General features: G+C 46.5%; 1 protein-coding gene across 1 annotated transcript in view; it reads right to left on the bottom strand.

The window, feature by feature from the left end:
• The window catches only part of DNMT1 (DNA methyltransferase 1), a 39052-nt gene that overhangs the window by 13005 nt on the left and 1516 nt on the right, over positions 1-24531 (bottom strand). Inside the window, 13 exon segments of the mRNA XM_029585327.1 lie at positions 4668-4855; positions 5033-5184; positions 5734-5826; positions 6118-6236; positions 6435-6544; positions 9327-9410; positions 11005-11056; positions 11322-11368; positions 12473-12563; positions 15493-15556; positions 16077-16323; positions 16776-16883; positions 18364-18406. Of these exon segments, the coding sequence (XP_029441187.1) occupies positions 4668-4855; positions 5033-5184; positions 5734-5826; positions 6118-6236; positions 6435-6544; positions 9327-9410; positions 11005-11056; positions 11322-11368; positions 12473-12563; positions 15493-15556; positions 16077-16323; positions 16776-16883; positions 18364-18406 (1398 nt within the window).

Here is a 24531-nt window from a genome sequence, read left to right on the forward strand (position 1 = left end):
CCATTTAAGCCCGCAGAACGCACTGCGGCTCTACGGCTGCTCGGACGTCCAGCCCCTACATTAAACAAACCACAACGTAAAAGCATCCCAAGCTTTGCTTTCTCATTTCCTTGCTCTGTACTGCTATGTCTGCTGCAGTCTCCCTATGCTGACCTGTCTACTGCCAAGTTGAAATAAACAAAACATGGATTTTTTTTTGACTAATGGAGAAATCACTTACCTGCTAATTTTGTTTTCCTTAGTGTAGACAGATGGACTCAGGACCAATGGGTTATGGGCTCCCCCTGCTAGCAGATGGGAGATGGAGTCATTTTTTCAAAGCTGACGTCACCCTAGATACAGCCCTGCAGTGACCTCAGCCCCTCCGTACTCTCTTCAAAAGCCACTGTGGACGTATTCTTGAACAAACTTGATTAAAAACGGATAACCATAACTGTACTCACCAAAACAAACACCGAACCCCAGTAAAATTATAGCTGCCCTGATCTAGGGGCTGGATGGCTGCTTACCCGTAATCTCTTGGAATCCATATCCACTCCACAGGTGAATCCTTGGCCCCGCTCCTGGGAAGCTGCGTCCATCTGTCTACACTAAGGAGAACGAAATTATCAGGCAAGTAATTTCTCCATTTCCTAGACTGTAGCCAGATGGACTCAGGACCAATGGGCTGACAAAAGCTACTCCCGATCGGGGCGGGAGGCTGCCCATGGTCCAGCTAGCACCGCCCTTGCAAAGGCTGCATCCTCTTGGGCCTGAACGTCCAGGTGGCAGAACCTGGCGAAGGTGTGCAAGGAGGACCTAGTGGCTTCCCTGCCTCTACACAAGTTCCCGTCATCACTTCCTTGATCCAGCGAGCTATGGTAGCTCACAAAGCCGCTTCACCTTGTTTCCTTCCACCGTGAAGAATAAACAAGTGGTCCATCTTGCGCACCAGTTCTGAACGTTCCGGATACTGTACCAACAGCCTACTGAAGAATCGCATTGTGAGATGTGGCCAGTAGAGGTCGATGGATGGGAGGCCCCAGCAATTTACTAGGAGTTGGATGGCTCGGGTCGACAATGCCCATTCCCCTGGATCCAGAATCTCCCTGCTTACAAAAGCTGCTTTGACGTTGTCTTTTCCCGAGATGTGGGAGACCTTGCAGATTTAACACTGCCCATTCCATAAGGAGGTCTATTTCCAGAGACACTTGGTGGCTTTTGCATTCTCCCTGGCAGTTGATGTAGGCTACAGTTTTTGCGTTGTCCAACATCAAGCACACTACCTGTCCCTGGAGTCTGTGGCTGAATTGCAGACACGCTAATCTGACAGCTCAGGCTTCCATGCGGTTTATGTTCCAGCGCATCTCTTCCTTGGTCCATCGCACCTGGGTTGTCAGTTCCTCACAGTGAGCTCCCCACCCTCAGAAGCTCATGTCTGTCGTGAGGACTAGCCAGTTCTGTGGGGACAAGCTTACACCTTTGCTTAGATGAACTTCCTGTAGCCACCACTAGAGCCAAGAACATACTTCCTTCAGTAGGTAAAGGCGAATCAAGTAATCTTAAGGGGGTTCCAACATGACAGCAGGGAGAGTTGAAGTGATCATATGTGTGCCCTCGCCCATGGTACTACCTCCAGGGTTAACACCATCAGGCCGAGGACCTAGATATAGCTCCACATCCTGGGGCGCATTGTGTTCGTCAGACGCACTTGGCACATCAGTTTCCTTATCCTCGAGGAAGGGAGGGAGGAAAACTTTGTCGAACCAGACTCCCAGGTACTCTAAGGATGGCTTGAGGCTGCTCTTGTCCATGATCATGACCCAACTGAGTTTCTGAAGCAGGGACCTGACCCCTGCTGGTCACCTGGAGGCTCTCTTCCAACTACTTCACTCGGATCAACCAGTCATCTAAGTAAGGGTGTACCAGGATCCCTTCTTTCTTCAATCTTGGAGAATGTTCTGGGGGGCGATTGCCAGGCCAAAGGGCAATAACGGCGGGCCAGTACCGCAAAGCGTAGGAAAAGCTGGTGGTCTTGACGGATTGGGTATGAAGGTAGGCCTCCAAGAGGTCCAGGGAGGTTAAGAACTCTCCCGGTTGTATGGCCAATTATGACTGAGTGAAGAGTTTCCATGTGGAAATGAATTATCCATGGATGACAATTGACGCTCTTGAGATCTAGGATGAGATCCTTCTTGGGTACGACGTAATAGATGGAATAACGCCCCATATTTTCCTGGGGTGTAGATACCGGGGTTAGAGCCCTCAAACTGAGGAGCCTTATCAACGTGGATTCCACTGCCAGTTTTTTTGTGCTGGGAGTGGCAAGGTGACATCATGAACAAGTCCCGAGGAATGCTGCGAAATTTCAGAGCATATTCTTCTTGTATGATGTCAAGTACCCATTTGTCTGACGTGATCTCGAACCACTGCTGATAGAAGAGAGATAGTCAGTCCCCTATCTCCTCGTCCCATGGATGGGTCGGCCAAACTTCATTGGGAAGTTTGGGTTGAACCTGATCCCGAACCAGTTCCTCTTTTTGGTTGTCGGCTCCGAAAGAACTGAGACCTTCCCGAGGGCCGAGATGTCTGAAATGAGTTTCTGTAGGGCCGGAAGCTCCTGGCCTTACAGCTCATGGGCAAGAGGCGCTGTGACCTCTTTTTCTTATCTTCCAGTAGCCGAGGCACTGGAGATTCACCCCCACTTACTGGCTAGCTTTTCCAATTCGCTTCTGAATAAGAGGGATACCTTAAAGGGCATCTTTGTGAGGTTTGCCTTAGAGGTCGCGTTTGCTGACCAGTTTCGCAGCCATAGCTGTCTTCTGGCCACCACCACTGAGGCTACTCCTTTGGCCAAGGTATGCACTAGGTTAGAGCTTGCATCTGCTGGAAGGCTGTGGTGGGTTCTATCGCCTCTCTGGAATGTGCCCCTGAGCTATCTGCCTCTCTTAAGAGAGAGAGAGAAGCAGACACGAGTGAGCCACCAGGGCACAACAGGAAGCGATCTGTTGCGTCAAAGGCTTGCTTAAGGATGGACTCCAACCGTTTATTGTGCGCATCCTTCAAGGCCACTCCTCCCTCTACTAGCATAGTTCACTCCGAAATGGTGCAGACCAGGCATTCTTTGGCCACCGGGTCCAGAGGGTACAAGGCCCTACCTCCTTTAAAGTTTGCTTCTGGGGCATCCCACTCCAGGTCAGTCAACTCCTGGATGGCTTCCAGCATCGGGAAATTGCAAGATGCATTCCATAGGGACACCAGGATGGGATTCTTCTTTGGTTCCGACATAGGGTCCGTGCCGGGAACTTTCAGGGTCTAGGAGACCAGGGCTGGCAATTCTTCTGTGGAAAAACCGTAGCATGGTACAGCATGGCTCCAGGCCTGGAGGGATTTGCCCCATCCTCCAATGAGGCTGCATTCCCTTCGCCGTCCGTGGTGTTTGGGTCCCTGTCAGGGATACCTTTGGTGAGGCGATGCATGTCCTGAGGCATGCTAATAGGGCTGGGAGGACGAGGCCTTCCCAGCTGGGGATTGGACTGGGCAGGAGCAGAAGATGACGGCGCCTGAACAAAAGCTTGAAGGCTCTGAAAGAATTCCACCCAAGAAAAGGTCGCTGGGTCCATACCTAGCCCAGGAGGAACCGTCTCCCGGAGAGGACGCAGCCCCAGATTGCTCAGATTCAGGGTCGTGGCTGGGAGAAGTTGTGAGAGTCCAGCCCTCCATGGGCTTCCTCACAGTGCTAATATAGGAAGGATTCTAGGTCAGACTGTGCAGCCCTAATAAGGCAGGCAGCACAAAGAGTTTCCCTTGTGCTTCTTTGTTGCTGGAACCATAGCCATAGTTGTGAGCGTGTACTTATGTGCACAGCAGCGTACGCATTAGGCACACAACAGGGCCGTCCCGCACTATGAGTAACGACAGTCAATGCGGGGAAAATGGTGCTGAACCAAACCGCGCGCAAGATGGCGCCGCCGTGGCCTGCCACGTGGAGAGCCCACCGAGCCTGAAGCGGAGCCGCTCAACCTTCTGGGAAGCCCCTTCCCTTTACCCAACAGGATTGGGAAGGTCGTCGCTACCGCGCGGTGAGCAAGGAGACCAGAGGAAAGACTTACCGAGGCCCTTCCAGTTCTCTGAATTGGAGGAGTTATTTTCTTACCTGGGCTCAGCGCTTACTGGCTGAGTATAGAGACAGTCACCGGCTGTGGGGGGGGGGGGGGGGGGGGCGCTTAGGTTGTCACTGCCGTGCTCTGCTTCCTGCACTCGCTGGCTTTCAGCTGCTTCGGCAGCAAAGTCCACGCCAGGAACCGGCTACTGGACCAAGGAATCTCGGAAATTGCCTCAGGAATTCTCAAAGGGGGGAGGGACCCACAGGTATCAGCTCAGGAGAGCGGGGCTCGATCTTTCTCCAATTTAAAGGTAACATTTCCTCTTCTAAAGAGTACTGCGTTCCCGATAGGGGAAGGTACAATCCACATCTGCTAGGAGACGGAGAGATACTGAATGGCTGACGTCAGTGCAGGGGTATATTTAGGATGATGTCAGCTTTGAAATCTGACTCTGTCTCCATCTGCTGGCAGGGGGAGCCCATAACCCATTGGTTCTGAGTCCATCTGGCTACACGCTAGGAAATTTTACTTTGCCATGGAAGTAGCTCCAAAGTTCTCATCTTTACAGCTCTAGGTTCCTACCTTTTGCCCAGAGTGACACCTGCTAATTTAATTAAGTCCCTCATGCAGGGCGTGATGATGACTGGCTGCTCGTCACTGTCCCCGGCCTCATCGTAGCTTTCCACCTGCTCCACCACGAACTGAGCGTGCCGTAGCAGCGAGTCCTCCGTAAAACGATTGAAGTTCAGCCCGGCGGGAGGAACAGCAGTCTGAAAGAGAGGAAAACTCGTGGAGCCAACCCACAGCACCAGAGAAGAGGGAAGGAATCCTGCACCGACCCCGAGCAAAGCGCCCGAGAGCTTCCTGCAAGAGTCCGCATGCGACACGGACACAGAAGCAGCAGCAGCAGCAGGGACCATGCGGCTTTTTGTTCCTTATCCCCTCACCTCAATCTTGTTGAGCAGATCCTCGTAAGAGACGTCCGGATTGTTCTGCAGGAACTCCACCACTATCTTGCTCATGTAGATCTTCTCCTGCATCAGCGCAAAGATGGGGGCGTACTCCTCGCTGGATTCCATCAGGATATAATCAGCAAACGCTGGGGAAGGGCATTTAAAGTTAACTCACCCTCTGGATAATTAGGGGGACAAAGCACTCTTTTCCACTACGCAGGGCAAGTCGGTGCTTTACGCCACAGTGAATACATCCAAGGGTCAAAGGTTTAACCTGGTACCTACCCCTTATTCTGCTGAGCTTTCAGTTCAATCAGAACTGGACCCAGCTAGGGCGACAGCACCATAATGCTTCCCTCGCGGCTATTTTGGGATTTCCCCAACTCTCCACCCTCTGTAATCCATCTAGTGCAGCGACAGTCCTCAGACTGCAGCTCCACCCCAAAATCCTACTGTGCAGGGAGCTCTGACTCCACAGCATCCAAAGCCAAGTCCAGAAATCAAACCCGGGCCGCCCTGATGGCAATGCACAGACACAAGTTATCCTCCATAGGTTTAAGTGGGCTAAGCCTTGAGGCACCGGAAACGAGAAAACAAAGGCTAAACTGGAGAGGGAGCTGCTGCTTTAGCTCAGGGAAAAAGAGCTGGAGTGAAAGCTCCCGGTGCACAGCAGGTTTCTCCTCTTCAGCCTGTACCTGTAGTAAAGCCAATCAGAGCTCTTTCGCCACCATCAAATCCAGTGATCCACCAGGCGTTAATGGGCCCCAGCTTCTTGGCTCGAACTCCGCCTAGGGAAGAAGAAGCAAAACCAACAGTGTAGGCAACAGCTCCAATGGCAAATCTTATTAACAGCCCCAAATTACCAGGAAGGCACCAGAGCTCCCCTGTTTTTCTCCCCACTGTAATAATCCTTCTCCTGCCTCGCTGGGACTTTCCTGAACCTAGAAATGCGATGCACGCTTGCCTACTACTGGACTAGAAAGCGGTTCCTCAGAAGGACCTTTCCTCTGCTGGGAGGGCAGCACCCAGGCCAAGGAGCACGGGATTTTAACTTCTCCCCATTCCTGCAAGGGACTTACCATCCAGACAAGGATTGTCGTCATAGATGGGTTTCACCACGCCGCTGAAGTACAGCTCCACGTTCCTCTCGATGAGGCCAGAATCAAATGGGCACAGGTGGCCTTTTTTATCATAAATACTGGGGGGGGGAGATGAAAAGGCATGAAAATCAAATGTAGTTCCACATCCTCCTTTCTAAGAGGTTCCACGCTCCGTTACTGAATATTAAATACCATCCCTTACAATATTATAACACAGCAGCCTCTATTCCAAATTCTTAAAACATTTGAGCAAGGAACCAGGCTCCCTTGGGGATCTGGAAAGCACATTTCACTACCTGAAAGAAGTCACTCTGTGCTGGGGCAGGTCATCGTAACTTTCAAATCCATCTTCATTCGCATCAAACAGGGACAAGCGCTCGTCTGTCAGCATTTCTGGCTCCTCCAGCTGAAAGGGATCCAGAGTTACACAGGCAGTGCAGACTTTCAAGTAAGGTCCTGTACTATAGCTAAAGGAAAATGAGATCTTACCTGCTGATTTTCTTTCCAACAGTAGCACAGATCAGTCCAGCAGATGAGGACAGAGAACGTTTCACTGACACTGTACATAAGTCAGGTGTCACCTGCAGTCAGTCCCTCAGTATCCAAACCTTTTTGGAACCCAGCTACACTAACTGCACTAACCACATCCTCTGGCAACAAATTCCAGAGCTTTATTGTGCGTTGAGTGAAAAAGAACTTTCTCCGATTAGTCTTAAATGTGCCCCATGCTAACTTCATGGAGTGTCCCCTAGTCCTTCTATTATTCGAAAGAGTAAATAACCGATTCACATCTACCCGTTCTAGACCTCTCATGATCTTAAACACCTCTATCATATCCCCCCTCAGTCGTCTCTTCTCCAAGCTGAACAGCCCTAACCTCTTCAGCCTTTCCTCATAGGGGAGCTGTTCCATCCCCTTTATCATTTTGGTTGCCCTTCTCTGTACCTTGCGTGCACAAGTACCTATTGATCTGGGTATGTACAGGGAACTGCGCAAATACACACGCTCGAGTCTAAGTCGCAGACGTTAAGTGCTCAAGTCTAGGCCACAGCTTTACACACACAGGTCCCTGCGAATGCAACCGCCACACGGCGAGAATACGCACACAACTAAACATGCAGAAAAAGAACCGCTGCCACAGCCTACCACACACATAAGCAAAGCCTGCCTGCACCTTCACCACACTTAGGCCAGATCTGTCCAACGCCTAACAACAAAAAATCATCGAAAGCCTAAAGAGCTTCTCAACAGCTCAGGCCTCTTGACTTGTCGAGAATCCCTGGAGACTGGGGCTAAACAAGCTTTGCACATAAGCAAATTAAAACCGGCAGTAGTCCTCCTCGAGAGCCAGAGACCCCCTCCTCGGTGCAAGCACCTCTCCGCACCTCCGCGGGACAGGGAACTGCCGGCAGTAGTTGAGGGGATTCCCCTGCCTTTTCCCACCGAAGCTGCTAGGGAATCGAACATGGCCATTTGCCCACTGAGAGGGAAATCCTCAGTACTAGACCTCAGCACCCGCGAGGCTTGTTCTAAGGGTGCAGCTATGCTCGATGCAGACCCCCCGAACGCCATGCCGCTCGCGCATGCTGTTCCTCCCCGCACATCGACAGTCGGCAAGGGAACAGTCCCTCAGCGCCATGGAGCCAACACTCGGTCTCTTCTGCAGGCAGAAAAGCTGCTGAAAATCGCTGAGCTCCCCGAGCAAAGGTAGTTTCCCCCCTCCCCCCAACACTGCACAGATTCCTCTAACTCGTTCCTTGTGTTTTTTGGGAGGGGGGAGGGGGGAGGGAGAAATACTGAGGGAATGCAGGAGGCACACTGGGTTATGTACAGTGTCAGTGAGACTCTCTCTGTCTCCATCTGCTGGCAGGGAGGTAAAACCCAGGAGTCTGGACTGATCTGGGTACATACAGGGAACTGCTGGAGACAGAGAAATACTGAGGGAGTGCAGGTGGCACACTGGGTTATGTACAGTGTCAGTGAGACTCTCTCTGTCTCCATCTGCTGACAGGGAGGTAAAACCCAGGAGTCTGGACTGATCTGGGTACATACAAGGAACTGCTGGAGACAGAGAAATACTGAGGGACTGCAGGTGGCACACTGGGTTATGTACAGTGTCAGTGAGACTCTCTCTGTCTCCATCTGCTGGCAGGGATGCATAACCCCAGGAGTCTGGACTGATCTGGGTATGTGGGACTCCCAGGAAGAATTAAAAAAAAAAAAAAGGTGGAGAGGGGAAGGGCAAGGGAGAAGATATCTTCGAAATACCACAGAGAAGTGGCGACTATCACAGCCACTAATTGTTCACTTCCCAAGCAGGAGGAAAACATAACTGTACAAAAAAAAAAAAAAAAAAAAATAGCACCACTTAGATCAGTGCTTCTCACCCCAGTCCTCAGGGTACACATATCTAGTCAGGTTTTCAGGATATCCAGAATGAATATTCATGAAATAGATAGAGGTGCAATAGAAGAGGTGCATGCAAATCTCTCTCAAGCATATTGATTGTGAATATCCTGAAAACCTGGCTGGTTAGGAGTGCCCTGAGGACTGGGTTGAGAAGCACTGCCTTAGATAAAAGTAGCCTCTGTCTTTCTAACAAAAAAAAAAGTAGGATGACAACATAGAACCCTAGTCCCGGGAAGAAAACGGACAGCTTGAATAGCCATCAAGTACAGTCAAGCATGGTCACTCTGAAATGGGGTTATTGACTCTTACTGGCAAGGGCTCTGTCTGCCGTGATGATGTCACTGAAAGGCTGTGGTCCTGTCTCCATCTGCTGGCAGGATAGTGTAAACCTGCACTGGTTTACAGGAAAAGGAAAGCTTTCCATGCATAGAGTTAGAGCAGAGGAAAACAATAATAATATGTAGGATCTAAAGGACATGGGGCATGGGCCTGCTGAAAAAAAAGTTAGCTTCTTAGACAGCACCACGAAGGCAAACAAGAATAAAAAATGGTGGGAATGGTAGTGTACTTGGGTTCAATGGTTTGGAAAGCAGGATGGATAAGAGTTGGAGACAGAATCACCTAAGCCACTTCATTACTACAGAGACTTACATTTTCCTACAGCAAGAACACTAAATTAAAAAAAAAAAAAAAGGTACCAAGAATGGTGATTCTTCACTTCCATAAGCTTTGTTTTAAGTGGCAATGGGCACGTCTTAATGCGTCTCTGGTGCACTTACAGCATTGTCAGGATCTCCCTGGAAGTATTTCAGGTCGGGGTCATCCAGATACTGTCTGCACTCCATGCACTTTGGTGGGGTAGTCTGCCAGGAGGGATAAAACACACAAGTTTTATCAACTATAGAAGCTGTGCTGCCTCTTCCTTGGCATCGTGTGAGGCCATCTATCGGCCATGTGCCCCGCAGTCACAGCAGCATGCCACCCTGCGTCTGCCCAAACTCGTGCAGGACGGCTTCAGGTTCCTAAAAGGTACATGCGCCCTTACCCGCGGGCGAGAGTTGAGCCGTAGAGATTACTTTATTTAAAAGTATTTCTATTCCATTTATAATCAGTGTGCTAAACGGATTACAATATAAAACAGCTTAAAAAAACAAAATACATAAACATTTAAATCTAACAATACATAAAATATATACATTAATAACTTAAAAAAAAGATTAATAAGGAAACACTTAAGTAAACAGGTAGGCCTTAGTATGCTTTTGAAATGATTTTATATCTTCCAGATCTCGCAAAGTTCCAGGTAAGGCATGCCACAAAAGTAGGGCACTTGAGCTATTTTGAAGGAAGGAACTAACAAATTCTTATCAGCAGAACGCAGATTACGACTAGGAATATAAATCTGCAAACGATCAGCTATGTAAGCAGGATCCTTATACGTCAGTACCTTAAAAACAAGGGAAAGTAACTCGAACCTCACAGGAAGCCAATGAAGCTCCTTGAGCCAGGGAGAAACATCATCATATCGCTGGCCCCCAAATACAAGCCGTGCAGCTCAATTTTACCAAACCTGTACAGCTCTAAGCGAAACATCTGGCAAACCAACAAAAAGAGAATTGCAGTAATCTACCGAAGCCATACAAAGGCCTGAACAATGGTTTGGAAATCATATTTCAAATGATGTAGCTACCGTAATTTAAAATAACCACATTTCAAAACACTATGCAAATGAGCCTTAGAACTAAGGCATCAGTCGAAAATTACCCCCAAATTTTGCACTGAATTTGAAAACTGGATCTCAGTATTTAATAACGGCAAAGATCTAATATTGTGCTTTGCCAAAAAAAAAATCAAGATCACGGGAGGAACAGATTGCTTCAGCTTTGAGCATTCAATAGTAGATGGCGCCTAAGCATCCAGTCATTAATAAGTTTGAGCACAATGTGCTCAGGAATTCTTCTTTACAGGAAAATACAGTTGTAGGTCATCTGTAGAAAGTCTAAATGTTAGAGACTGCACTTCAAGCAAGAAACACAAAGGTCTCCTGTAAATATTAAACAAAGCTGCGGCTAAATCTGAACCCTAAGAACCAGCACAGGGAGTTTCATACCAGGAAGAATGAAAAAACAACTCATTTTCTTGATTTAAGGAAAGAACTAAACCATACAAGAACACCACCACCACCAGTGATCCCAATTGCTTCAAGCTGTTCACCGTGTCAAATGCTGCTGTAACATCAAAGCTTGGCATGTACTTCTCCCCACAGACCACACCTGACCCATGTCTGGTTTTCAAAGGGAACTACCTGAGCCAATTCATTTAAGTAGTACAACCATCAATTATTCAATTTCACATTCAGAACTGATTCAGAAGATGACCACAAACGCCACAAGAATCTGAGTGGCTTTGCACTCCAATGAAAACCTAAGCTACATGGACATCAGAGGTGCAGCGTACCTTGGCAGGCTGCAGAGTTTTAACCATGGGAATGTCCTCTTGTGCCGGAGACCTAGAGAGAAGACAACACATTCGCGTTGTAAAATGAAGGGATCAGGGCCGTGGAGCTTGTGAAGGGCCTGCGGGCACTGGCGGAGGTGAACTCAGTCCAGCTCACCGGAGCTGACAGCAGAATACACGGGGGGGGGGGGGGGGGGGGCTCTGCAGGGAAAGAACACAGGCTGGGTCTGATGACCTCATCAGAATGGGACTGCCTCCTACAGCAGAGGCTTCAATTCTTTTTTTTCTTTTTAAATAGATCAAGGCTGCTGTCTTACCCGTCATCTTCTTTGGCTTCAACTTTGATTCGCTTTTCATCTTGTTCCTTAAAGAGAAGGGGGCAGAAAATTCAAGGTTGAGCAATCTTTACAGAAAGGAGCATTGTTGCCATGTAACTACACTTGAATACTCAGAAGTAAGAAGTTTGACAAATAAAAGCCAAAGATCCAAGCACATCAGGTGATACCTCTTTACTGGCCTCTCTTGTCAGCTCCAAAGTATCCGATTCATTTTGGCTTCAAAAGTGTTAACTTCCTGGATTGTTTTAAGTTTTCCTTTATTACAGTATTTTCTTCCTTCTCTTCCATTGTCTTTTTCCCCATGAACCCCCCTCCCCACAACCTAACCCAACCCCCGCCCCAGATTAATTATTATGCTACCATCAAAGGGAATTACGTAACGGATCAGTGTTTCAATCAGAAGCTTCGCTTACAATCTCTCCAACTGGCATAGGATTGCCAGAATAATTTACGATCCACTTATATTTCCTGGTAAACAATTTTTTGCTCACTATTCACACCCGAGGAAGGGAAAGCTCTGGAAAGCTAGCCCAGTAAAAAAGTAGCACCTGATATATACACGCTTTATTCCCCTTTGACCTTTATAAAGCATGGCAAGCAGAAAACCTTTCAGTACACCCCGAATCTTCTCTTTAAGCTAATCTACATGGTGCTGGGACGCATTATCTATCGCATGGCACGCTCTGGCCTTCCAACTCGCCCTATTCTCACACACAACATTCAGTTCCAGCTCAGATCCCCGCTCTTTGCAGGATTAAACAGGGTCCATTTGTACTCAAACTTAACCCTGGTGTGGGCTCCAAACCTTCACTCGCACGTGTTCAATGCAGCATTTGCTATTCCTTGAACAAAATCCCTTTGATGGGGAAGGATCGGTTACTTATTCTCCAATCCCATTCTCGTGTGAACACAAGCAGCAGAGTCTACAGAGAGGGTATGGGTGTGTCTGCGTGTGTGTATATATACGCACAGACACACGCGCACAGACAGACACACGCGCACAGACACAGACACACGCACAGACAGACAGCAGTCTAACAAGGGGATTCCTGCAGGCATCAACAGCACAGGAAATCCTTCAAGCCTCTTGTACAAAGGATCTAAGAGGAGGCCCAGCGAGGCCCTAATACCTTCTCTGTTGTCTGCTCCTCCACCTCCTCTTTCGCCTCGCTTTCCATCTTCACATCTCCGTTCACATCGCCAGACTTGCGCTTGTTTGACCTGTTAGGTAGGACATGGAAAACTGTAACACATCTATCAAAACAAGTCTGAAAAAGCAGAGCTCATTGTTTTTTTCAGAGTCTGCTCAAACCACTCAGCAACAGCTGAAAAACAAACAACCCCCCCCCCACCAGACAGACTCCTTTGGGAATGCAGACACAAAGTCCTTCAGCTTATAACTTGCCCCTTTCAAAAACTATTTCATACATTTGTTAGAATTTCAACCAATTTGCCACGAAGCCAAAAGATGAAAGGCGTTGTTTAGCAGCATCTGAGCTGCTGCTGCTTCCAGTAAGTTTTACTCGCCTCCTGGAAGGTGCAGACAAAATTTCCCAGGCTCTTGCTCGGGTGAGTGTAGTGGAAATTGTGTTGAGTTTTCTTTTTCACACTATGCGATCGGAAAGTCTTTTGGATGTTTCCAATAGTGTGGGGCGAGCTGCAGTTATTACTGGTGGTAGAACAAAGCCTGAACAGGAAAATTGGTTCTTACCTGCTAATTTTCCTTCCTGGGATTATCCATCCCTGGCCAGCAGATGGAGACAGAGAGAGTTTCACTGCCGCTGCTTCATAATCCCTGCTGCCACCTGCAGTTCCTCAGTATTGAACTGTACCCAAGCACAAAACACTTGTAAAACCTTGAAAACAGTCTTCGCAGTCTATATTCCATAACCTTAAAAATTTGTACCAAAAAGATTACAGCTGAGCTGATGACTCCCCACCTCCATGGATCAGGCAGGTTCTGGACTGATCTGTGGTACTACAGGAATGAAAATTAGCAGGTAAGAACCAGTTTTCCTTTCCCTGTACCCGAAACAATCCAGACTCCTGGGATGTACCAAACCTCCCTCCTCAGGATGGGACCTGGAGAATCCTGCTTGCAACACTGACTCCAAAAGACCGAGACTTCAGATCCCCTACAGCTCGACGGTAGTGCCTTGCAAAAATATGCAGCGACTTCCAAGTCACCGCCCTACAAATTTCCTGTGGTGAAACCAACTGGGCCCCCACCCACGAGGCCGCCTGAGAACGTGTAGAGTGAGCCTTCAAACCTTCAGGCAAATGACGGCCTTTGAGAACGTGTGCCGGCCCAATAGCCTCCTTAAGCCACCTCACAATGGTAGCTTTGGAAGCCTGGGTACCTTTCTTTGCACCACTCCATAAAATGAACAGATGATCAGATCTCCTAAAATCATTTGTTACTTTGAGATACCTACGGACGTCCAACAGCCTAAGCTCCCGCACAAGAGACGCAGAAGCATCCAATTCTGGGAAAGGCGGAAGCTTCAGTTTGATTAACACGAAAAGCCGATACCACCTTGGGAAGAAACAAGGGAACCGTCCGCAAGGACACTCCTGAATCTGAGATCTGAAGGAATGGATCACAGCAAGGAAAACGACCTTCAAGGTCAAATCCTCGAGAGTCGCCCTGTGGACAGGTTCAAAAGGTGGCTCACACAAACCTCTGAGAACTAGATTAAGTTTAAAGGATGGACAAACTCTCCTACCCAGAGGGTGCAAATTCTTAACCCCCCAAAGAAATCGAACCACATCAGGATGAGAGGACAACATGTGACCCTCAACTCTACCACAGACAAGCCAGAGCCGCTACCTGAGGGAGTTGAAAGCCAGGACTTTGATCAAACCTTCTTGAAGGAAAAATAAAACCTGAGACACCAAAGACCATAAGACCTGTGCCCCGTTAGTTATACACCATTGCTCAGGCCCCGGAGCGCCTCTCTGACCAACTAGAGGACGAAGCGGCTATCCAAGCCTGCCTGCTGAGTTAAATATGCCTCATGCAGCAGGAGAACAAAATCAGCAGGAAAGGCCCGAGGAGCCCGAGAGAGCTGTGGGGGCACAGTCTCCGTGGATGCAGGCACTGGCAGATCTAAGCACACTGCCTCATCTGCCCCCCACCCCAAGACCCTCTTCCGTGGTTGGGTGGGCCAGAGAAAAATGCTCTGAACAGACCACACTGCCGGGGGGAGCCAAAATGGCCGCCATTCCTACGTAGGAGGAAATCAGAGGCTTGCCGCGGTCCGCACAGCACAGAAATCCTCGGGGGAGAGCCTGAACGACGGTTCCTGCCTCTCGCGGTCGCCAGAGCCTCCGATGGACCCTCTCCCCCCGAAACACAGGCTGCACCGATCCTGCATCACAGGCATGACAAACAGAGCCGCAAACCAAGCTGAAACTGGCGGGAAAAGCCCCCTGCCAAGCCTGCCACCCGCTGCAAACAGGGACCGGAGGGAGAGATCTGCCCGCGAGACGGCGTTACCTTTCTTTTTTCCCCTTAAAACTTCTTTAAAACTCTGGTCAGCCTCTCCTCTGCAGAGAACACGGAGCTGTCCAGCTCAGGTTCAGCAAAAGGCAAAAAGAAATAAGCAGAAAGGCAAGCTGATGAAAAGAAAAAAAAAAAAATACCAGCCGCCTTGAGCAGCCTCGTGAAGGGGACCACCAGATTTACACCCCACAGACTAAAGGAGCGAGCATACAAAAGGGGTCACCAACCTCCAGCTCGTCCACCTCGACCAGATAGGGAAGGATCCACCAGGACCCAAACATCCCTGGGAGGAAGGGCTCACACCCAAACAAGAAAAGATTCACCAGACCTCAGAACTGCAGGTTTATGCACCAGCCCCCATCTGCTGGAGACAGAGAAATATTGAGGAACTGCAGGTGGCAGCAGGGATTATAAAGCAGTGGCAGTGAAACTCTCTCTGTCTCCATCTGCTGGCAGGGATCTGGACTGATCCGGGGATGTCAGGGAACGGAGGATGTTTTATAGTGTGGGTGTAAAACAATTAGCTTCCTAGCCCCTTCCAGTATTCTACATCAAACCTAAAGCAATAGTGGTGTCAATTTTGTGTCTCTGCACAAGGAAGTACAGAAACCCAACCCAAGAGAGAAAGGCACAGGACGTACTGACCCTTTGGAAAACATGGACAGAATTGTAGGCTGTCTGCCAGAGCTTCGGGTAACCCTGGAACCACCTGGTGATTTTGGAAACAAAATTTATACACAAGGTTTAACCTCCAACATGCGGCAGTTCTTAAAAAGAGCAAGCAAAAGCCTGACGAGCAGGAGAGCAGTTCAGTAAGAAAGAAAGGCCAAACGTTAGAAGGCATTCTGCTGTACCCTCTCACGCGCGTCATTAAAATACCATGGCACAGGATTTATTAAGTTTGCCATTTCCTTTTTGGAAGGAGTAAGGAGAGGAGGATTTAACAGACACAAAACAAAAACCTCCCTCTTGTTCCAAATACTTGTCCTTCATTGCACATCTGATGCTTGAGATTTCCTCCCTCATGGCAAAACAATGCTCCAATTTCTTTAAAAGCAAAATCCCCTCAGAGCATCGTTGTGACTTGGACGCTTTACATTTCATGCTCTGAATGTATACACAAGCAATGTGTACAATTAGGGGGAGGAGACGTATCCCTAGCATGCAAAACAAGTTCCCCCCAAACCTTCCCGGTGCGTGGTGAGGCTGCGCCCGGCTTATGAAATTACTTTTAGGCTCTGCGTTCTGCTTGCTCCGTCTCCCTTTCCGGCCTTTGGAGCCCAGGGCTGCCGCCGCCTCCTCCGTTTCCATGGTACTGTTCTCGTCCCCGTGGTGCCCGTTTTTGCTGGCGTCCTCGTCGCTGATGTAAGTCCCGTTCTCAGCACAGCCGTTGGATTTCTGAGTCAGGGCACAGCCTCGGTTCCCCACACACAGCTCCTTGCCGAGCAGATCTTTCACTTTAGTCAGGTATCCCTCCTGGACAGGAAGATGGGAAATGATGGCAGAAAGAAGAAACCTTCCCTATCGGTCCCAAGCATGTCCCCTTCCACGTCATTTCCGAAGCATCCTGCCTAGCAGGGCCCGCTGATGTGCGCACACCAGCAATCTGTCTTCCCTGGGCATGGAGACGGGGTGATCAGTAAAAAGAATGGGTTCAGTCTTGTTTATGCATGGACATAAGACAGATTTCTAAAAAAAGACAGATGGGAGTCTTGACAGAAAATACAGGAAGTCTAAAGACTAACAAAGCTGTGGAAGAACGCCTGCACTTTCACCTGGGCGGAGCTAAAGGGCTTCAAAGCTTTATTACAAAAATGGGAGAGACTGCATCCGGGGGTTTTGGTATTGTTAAACATGCTCCCGAAAAGTCTACGTAAAAGGTTACCAAAAGCAAAAAGAGGTCAGGCCTGAAGTGCCCAGATACCCACCTCCGAGAGTTCCTCTTTGTGGAACCTGCTCTCTAAGTCGTCCAGCTGATTCTGCGCCTCTGCTTGCAGGAAGCCATGCACCAGACTAAGCTTCTCCTTCACACACTCCTGCAGACAAAAGCCACACCTTTACTGCCAAGGCCCTGCTTTCAAACCAGACAGCTCAAGATCACAAGAAAGGATTTCTGCTGGCCTCTCACAAGCACATTAGCATGGAGCTGACTTCACAGTGGATCCTCAATCTAAGTACTGTTTGGACATCTGCTACAGTAGCATTTAGTGGTCAGCTATAAACAAATTCAGCTCAAGTGTTGTATGAGAGGGACTGTGCATCTGAAGTGAATGCCAACGCACTTTAGAAGCGGACTTCAGAAATAACATCTGCCTCTGAAATGAGCAGATGCAGCCTTACAGCTGCATTTTAACATGGCCGACAATAGGGAGATTAAAAGCCCAGTGCTCCAAGTAACCAGTTCTCTCCATGATCAATAACTGATAGTTAAAGCAGAGGATCAGCATTTCTGTTTCTCACATTATCAACGCATTGCACAACACATAACATCCAAAATTCATGAACTCATGTCTAACCCTCATTCACGCCTTCCTAAAGCGACATGTTTTTAAAGTCCCAGTATCTCGACATTGCATCAGGCAAAGTATTCACAACTGAAGATCAGCAAGAAAGAAAGCTCTTGCTGGTCCCAGTAAGCCAAGCTTCTTGGGAGGACCTCTGAGACTGCAATGGGTTATACATAATGGGCCGAGCTATTAAATATGAAGAGGCCATTTCAGGTACGGCTTTAATCGTATTCTAGAAGATATGGGAAGCCAATGGAGATGCCACAGGCTTGGGGAGTTATAACCCCAACATTCAGCACTAGTAAGGACCCTTACTGCCAGAACTAATAATTTACTTTTATTTTATTTTTTTTTTTAAATGCATTTGCCTTTTTTCTTCTTGTTTTTATTGTTAGGAAAGGAAAAAAAAAAAAAAAAGAGTTGAAGACATCTGTTCCTCATCAGTTTCAGCAGAAGTGCTTATTGCAGGTCCCCTGCATAATACACAAACTTATCAGGTCCAACCCAGTAACACCACTTTAGAAACACTAACAGCATTAAAAAAAAAAAAATCAAGACTTACTAAACCGTAGCAAATTGGAACACAGTGGTGGGACAAGCTTAAATTCAAATAATTTCAATTAGGAACAAATAGATTGCACTTTATAGCCTATAAATACTTTGCGGTAAGGCCTTTTGGACATGAGCTTCCATCAATTTATCATCTTAATCCCTCAAAACCAGCAAAAGGAGGGAAGAAAAGTCTTGCAGTTTCCACCAAGTGCTGGATAAAGCCCGACGAGCATTAGAATGGGAGAGGAGATGGGGGGGGGGAACAAGAAAGCAAGCTCGCCAGGTACACATATATGTGCATAAGTAACAGATCAGAAAGGGATACCCAGGTCATCCAGAAGAGGACCACTGCACCCAAGAGCTGAATGTAACAACTTTAGCCTATCACGGAAATTCAAACCCATAGACATGTGACTGACAACGTTATCCAGATACAAGAATCTAAGAGAATGAATACCTTCTCCGTCAACCCATCACCATCCTTCTCCAGGTCTTGAAGTCTGCAAGAGGGAAAAATGACTTATTATTGGAATTAATATCAGACAGAATTATAAAATAACCTACTTCACCACAGCATGCAAGATCACAATTACTCAAACTAACATCACGCTTCAAAAACCCTTTTCATGTCCATTTCTAGAATGGTGCTGTGCCAGGCCTTTTCATCTATTTAAAACTTGGTTCTATCAAAGGACGCCCAAGGTGGGTTACATAATAAAAACGTCTCACAGTTACCCACCACCCCACTCCTTGGAAAGAGAGAAGTCTAACTTCCATGCAAACCTCCCCACATTATCATCTTGGCAGCTTATTAGGGACTGCATGGGAGAAAACCCGGGCCAGCTTGGCCTTAACATGAGTTATCTGCAAAAGAATCAGTTGCTTGGGAGCAAAGGATCCGACCTGGTTGATATCCTAGTAGCGTACGTATTAAGTACGCTGGAGCTACAGAATTCTGAGCTTTAAAAACCAAGACCAACACTTTAAAAACCCACTCTCTGGGCAACTGGTAGCCAGGGCATACTCTGAAGGGTAGATGTAATGGAGAACCATAGGGTTCCAGCTACAGGAACGATGCTAAAATGCTGCCAGTGGCTGCAGTAAATCTGTGCATGCACAGATCAAATCCCAAAGCTGACTGGCAGCAGCAGAATCCAAAAGTATTCATGTTTATTCCTAGCCTGCTCGACAAAAATGCAGACACTATTCATTAGTGTGCTTCTCCTGCTGAAACGTCCAACCACATAACGCATACGTCCATTTTACTTTCCTCAAATATCACGTTACAGTGATCCCCTCATTTAAAACAAAACCTAACTACAAATCAAACTCCAGATCACGAGTTACCTGGAAAATGTTTGCAAACCTTGCATCTTAACGTTAGTGAGCTTTGGAGAAGGCCTCGTTTTTACCACAGTGCCCCCTCCGAGGGCCTCCAAACCCTGAAGAACTCTTCTGGATGAGCTGGGCAGGGAAACTGCATCTTGAATAGCGGTTGCTGCTGATCAATACACATTTTGTGTAGTGGCACTAAAATCTGCAGCATTGGTCACTGCCCAAGATGCAAACATTTCCTTCAGATAAATGGAATAAACCTTTTGCAAAAGAAGATACCGTAATCTGCTTTTTAAATTGGGATCAGAGTAGCAAAAAATATAGTAGCGATTTGTTTTTTTGTGATGTGAAAAGCCCAACTGTAGCCCATGCCGGGAGGGGTATTAGATATTCATTCTGGTACTCTGGGAAACTGATTGCTTTACAACTACTCCTGTCGGCCCTGAGCGCTGGAAGGACATCTCCTACAAGTTAATCAGGTAGGGCTTTTCTGTGGCCTGCAGGGGCCACCCTGCTAGAGGTTACCACCCTCTTCTCTTTCTTGTTTTTAGCTTCAGGACCCTGATGGCTCCAAATAAGAGACTCAAACTGGAGGTTTATGCACGCTAAGTGCTACAGCCTTAACCACCTTTCTGGCTTTAACAATTGTTATTTTTTTGGGGGGGGGGGGAGGGGGCTAAAAATGGTACTATTTCACTCTTATGAAATAAAAAAAAAAAGATTGCAAATCTTATACCTGGAAGCCCAGACTGATGCATTGCACACATTAAAAATGGTAGAAGGAAGGAAGGCCAGATTGCAAGGTGAGAGAGGCTATCCCAGCCACAATAGTAACATCTTTCAGAAAAGGGATCCCGATGAAGAAAACAGCTTTAGATGCAAAGCATTGAGAAGGAAAAGAAACTCGCGGTGGAAGCAAAACACATTCAAACTTTTTCAGGTAGACTTGACGGAAAAAGACTGCAAGGGAGTTGGACCATTAGATGATTGAGGGCTGTATAAAGGGGCACTAAGGGAGATGAAATGAATGCTCCGTCTCAGTCTTTACTGAGGCAGGTGCCCATGCCAGAACTGATATTTAAAGGTGGTAATTCAGAGGAACTGAAACACATATCTGAACTTGAAAGATTTAATAGGACAAACAAATGGTCTACATCCCAGAATGATGAAAGAATTGAAAAATGACATTGGAGACCTGTAAACTATCATTACAATCAGCTATGGTACCTGAAACCTGGAAGGTGGCCAACATAACCCCACAAAACTAAAGCATGCTGAGTGATGTCTGTGCCAGGAAAAACGGTTGAAACTATTATAAAGAACAAAGTTATTAAACATATAATCATAGTTTAATAAGAAAGCCAACATCTTTCCTCACCAATAGGATCCATTTTTGGAAGGTGTGGACAAACACCTGGATAAAAGGTGAGCCAGTTGATTACTATATCTAGCCTTTCAAAAAGCATTTGTCCACACCTTCCAAAAATAAATGACCTAGAGATAGGAATGAATGAGTTGATCAAATCTGCTGAGGATACAAAATTATTCAAAGTTGTTAAATCACATGAGGATTGTGAAAAACTGCAAAGAGGACCTTGCGAGACTGGGCATGAATGAATGAGTTGATCAAATCTGCTGAGGATACAAAATTATTCAAAGTTGTTAAATCACATGAGGATTGTGAAAAACTGCAAAGAGGACCTTGCGAGACTGGGCATCCACATGGCAAATGAAATTTAATGTGCACATGTGCAAAGTGATGCACTTTGGGAAGAGCAGGCCAAACTACAGCTACACAATGCAAGGTTCCACATTGGGAGTCACCACCCAGGAAAAGGATCTAGGCGAAATCATTGCTAGGTTAAAAATCCTCTGCTCAATGTGCTGCAGCAGCCAGGAAAGCAAACAGAATGATAGAAATTAAGAAAGGAATGGTGAATAAACCAGAATATCATAATGCCTCTGTATCGCTCCATGGTGAGACCTCATCTTGAATAGCGTGTGCAATTCTGGTCGCCGTATCTCAAAAAAGATATAGCGGAATTAGAAGGAGTACAGAGAAGGGTGACCAAAATGATCAAGGAGATGGAACGATTCCCCTCTGCCTGAAGAAGAGACAGCTAAGGAGAGATGCGATAGAGGAGTGGAGTGGATAAACCTGAATTGGTTGGTAACTCTTTCAAAAAGTACAAAGACCAGGGGAAAAGCAATTAAGTTACTAAGTTGTACATTTAAAACTAATAAGAGCAAATTATTGTATTCAATACATAATTAAACTCTGTTGTTAGTGTGGCTGGGTTTAAAAAAAAGTTTGGACAAGTTCCCGTAGGAAAAGTCCATAACCCATTAAAGGTGGACTTGGTGCAAACCACTGCTTAACCCTGGGATAAGCAGCTTGGAATCTCTCTACCCCCTTGGGATCCTGCCAGGCACTTGTAACCTGGATTGGCCTCTGCTGGAAACAGGATATTGGGCTTGATGGACCTTTGGTCTGACACAGTATGGCAAATCTTATGTTCATATGTTAAAAAAAAAAAGACATTTGGATCAGCAAAGTGAAGTCTCCATTTTTAAACTTGAAGACAATGAGCAGGATAGCACCTGGAACATGAGATGGTAAGTTTGTTTGCTTTTCCTTTTAGTACCTATCCTCCAAACAGATTACCTGAAATGTCCATATGGCACAGAACTTGAGCAGGAGCATGAGAGCAGTAAACCAGCAAGCAACCAAGGTGAGAAGGGAAGTCACATCAAATATGAAAAAAGAGAATCAAGTTTTATGGAGCAGAAATGGGTGTGCAAAAAGAGAAGTTTGAAGGAACTCAGCAGACAGAACCCAAACCAACAGAGAGCTTAGGTTCTGGGTGGGATTCAACATGAGGAAGCTGAAGTAGATCCAAGGAGGCAGAATGGAAAAGACAGAACCAAGGAGAAACATAAAGATCTCCCCTCTACAAAGCCAGAAGAATTTCCATTGTGACCTGAAGAACAGCTATCGAAAAACAGTCAAGAAATGTACTGAATTACTGCAAGAAAGAAATATCACCTTACATGCTGTTTTTATTTAACCTCTGTTTCCGTGCCTGAGAGGACCCAGGCAGCAAGTGTAGCCCTAAGAAAAACAGCTCGTGGACAGAGCCTGTGGACATACCGGAAAAGTATGGAACCAAACCATTACAACTCAGAGAGAACCAAACAGTTTCCCATCTCGATGATATAATGCGGCTCGTTTTGCTCAGCCAGCTTTTACCACAAGCTACTGTAATTCTTTTGGTTTGGTCTTGTTTTGTTTTGATGTTACCCACCCAGGAGCACAGATGGAGCATAAAAACATAACAGTTCACCCCACTGTATCTTTCAGGGTGGGAAAAGAAACTTCACCATACAACCAGTAGGTAGAGAAGTACTTAGGCAAGCACCAACCGAATAAAAGGAATTTAATGGCAATAAGAAAGCGTTCCATGATCTTACACATGCCCCTTGCCAATCACTCCTCCAAGTAGATTTATTTATTTATTTATTTAACTTCTTTTACTATACCGACACTCAAGACCAGGTCTTATCGTACCGGTTTACATTAGAACAAGGGGAAAAATCAATTAACGTATAAGTGGAAAAGAGAAGTTACATTAAAACAGGGAGAGTAAAAACATAGATGAGCCACACAAGGACCAAAAGAACAATAAAAAACTTTCAGAGACAACAATGGGCTCAATATTTGCTTTTCTTGTTAAAAAAAAAAAACAAACAAATGCTGTGGGGGCCTAGCTTCTACCTACACCGCAGAAATCTCATTTCCTCTTTTTAAACACAAATATTTCCCTGTACAGTAGTAACATGGCTGGCTTGCAATAGCAAACATTCAATAACAGCCAAGATTAAAACGTCACTATGGTGGATTCAATCCACACGTCAAACACTCCAGCAAACAAGATCTGTAAAATTCTCTCTCAATACCTGCTTCCTTAGGAAGCTGCCGAAAGGAAGGTTAAGTTCTGGACTGCAAGACCAGATGGAGCAGGTTTTCAGACTTTTGCAGGACATTTTCTGTTGGGTTGTAAACTGCCCGATAGGTCTATAGAAGCAGGAGGTGCGCAAGTGGCTGGGCGCGTCCCGTACAACACTTTAGACAAGCAGCAGGAATAGCTGATAAAACTGCTGCACATTTTTTGCCTTAGTTTACTAACATACTAGCATTGATTCAGGCATACTGTGTAACAATGCCCAAGAGTATATACTGAGAACATACAGCTTGACAACCCACTCATTTACAGCACACAAAAAGCTGTTTTTGTCTAGCAAACTGTTACAAAACAAAACCTGGCCATTATGAAAAGTCTGACACTTTTGGCGGGGAAAAGTGAGACACACAGTGGAGCGGGGAGGAGACTAAGCAGTATGCAGAGATACCATGGCAGAAACCTACCATACCTTGTGCACCAACCGTCACAGGCCCCATCCCCAAAGGAGGAAAAAAATCTCTCCCAGCTATTTTCACAAGTAGGTGCAACCTTTGTTTTCCAGTTTTTCACAAATTTTCCTATTTTTGTTCTGATTCTGAAAGCAATCTGTGCAGCTTACCTGAAGATGAGACACTAATGGCAGAGTTTTTATTTTATTTAGATATTTTATATACCGTTATACTTTCTCCAATTTGCTTTAAGTCTTCTGATTGTTAATTTCATGGATAGAACCCTAGTTTTAGTACTTTTGGAAAGGGTAAACATTCCTTATTTAACTGTTGCACTCCACTGCTGATTTTGTAAACCTCTCTTGTAGTCCAAGCTGATGAGCCCCAACCTGCTTAGTTTCCTCATAAAGGATCTGTTTCATTCCATTTATCATTTTTATTGCCCTCCTCGGCACCTTTTCTATTTTATTTAATTTTTATATAGCGACATTCATTGGGGTACATCACATTGGTTCACATTACAGCCAGAACTGTACACAACACAGATGGTTTAGGGTTGAGAAGTCACCTCCTGGTCGATTCAGTCAGGTCAGCTTTGGGTGAGTTGGCAACCCTATACCATGAGTTCAGGGAGTTGGTAGTTCCGATTGTCCCACTGATAAAAGTAGGGATGTGCATTCGTTTTTCACGAATTAGACAATGTCAATGTTATTGTCTAACTCGTCATGGTTTGGTAGCGCCGATATACGAAGCAATTTTTGCTGAAATTTTGCCAAAATTTGTATTTCGTGTTAGTGCGCACTAGCAGAGTTACTGCGCACTGCATATCCCTTAGTGCGCAGTAATACCAATTAGTGCGCACTGTTTTTCTAGCTAACG

Source organism: Rhinatrema bivittatum, chromosome 19 (assembly GCF_901001135.1).
Source record: "Rhinatrema bivittatum chromosome 19, aRhiBiv1.1, whole genome shotgun sequence".
NCBI lineage: Eukaryota > Metazoa > Chordata > Amphibia > Gymnophiona > Rhinatrematidae > Rhinatrema > Rhinatrema bivittatum.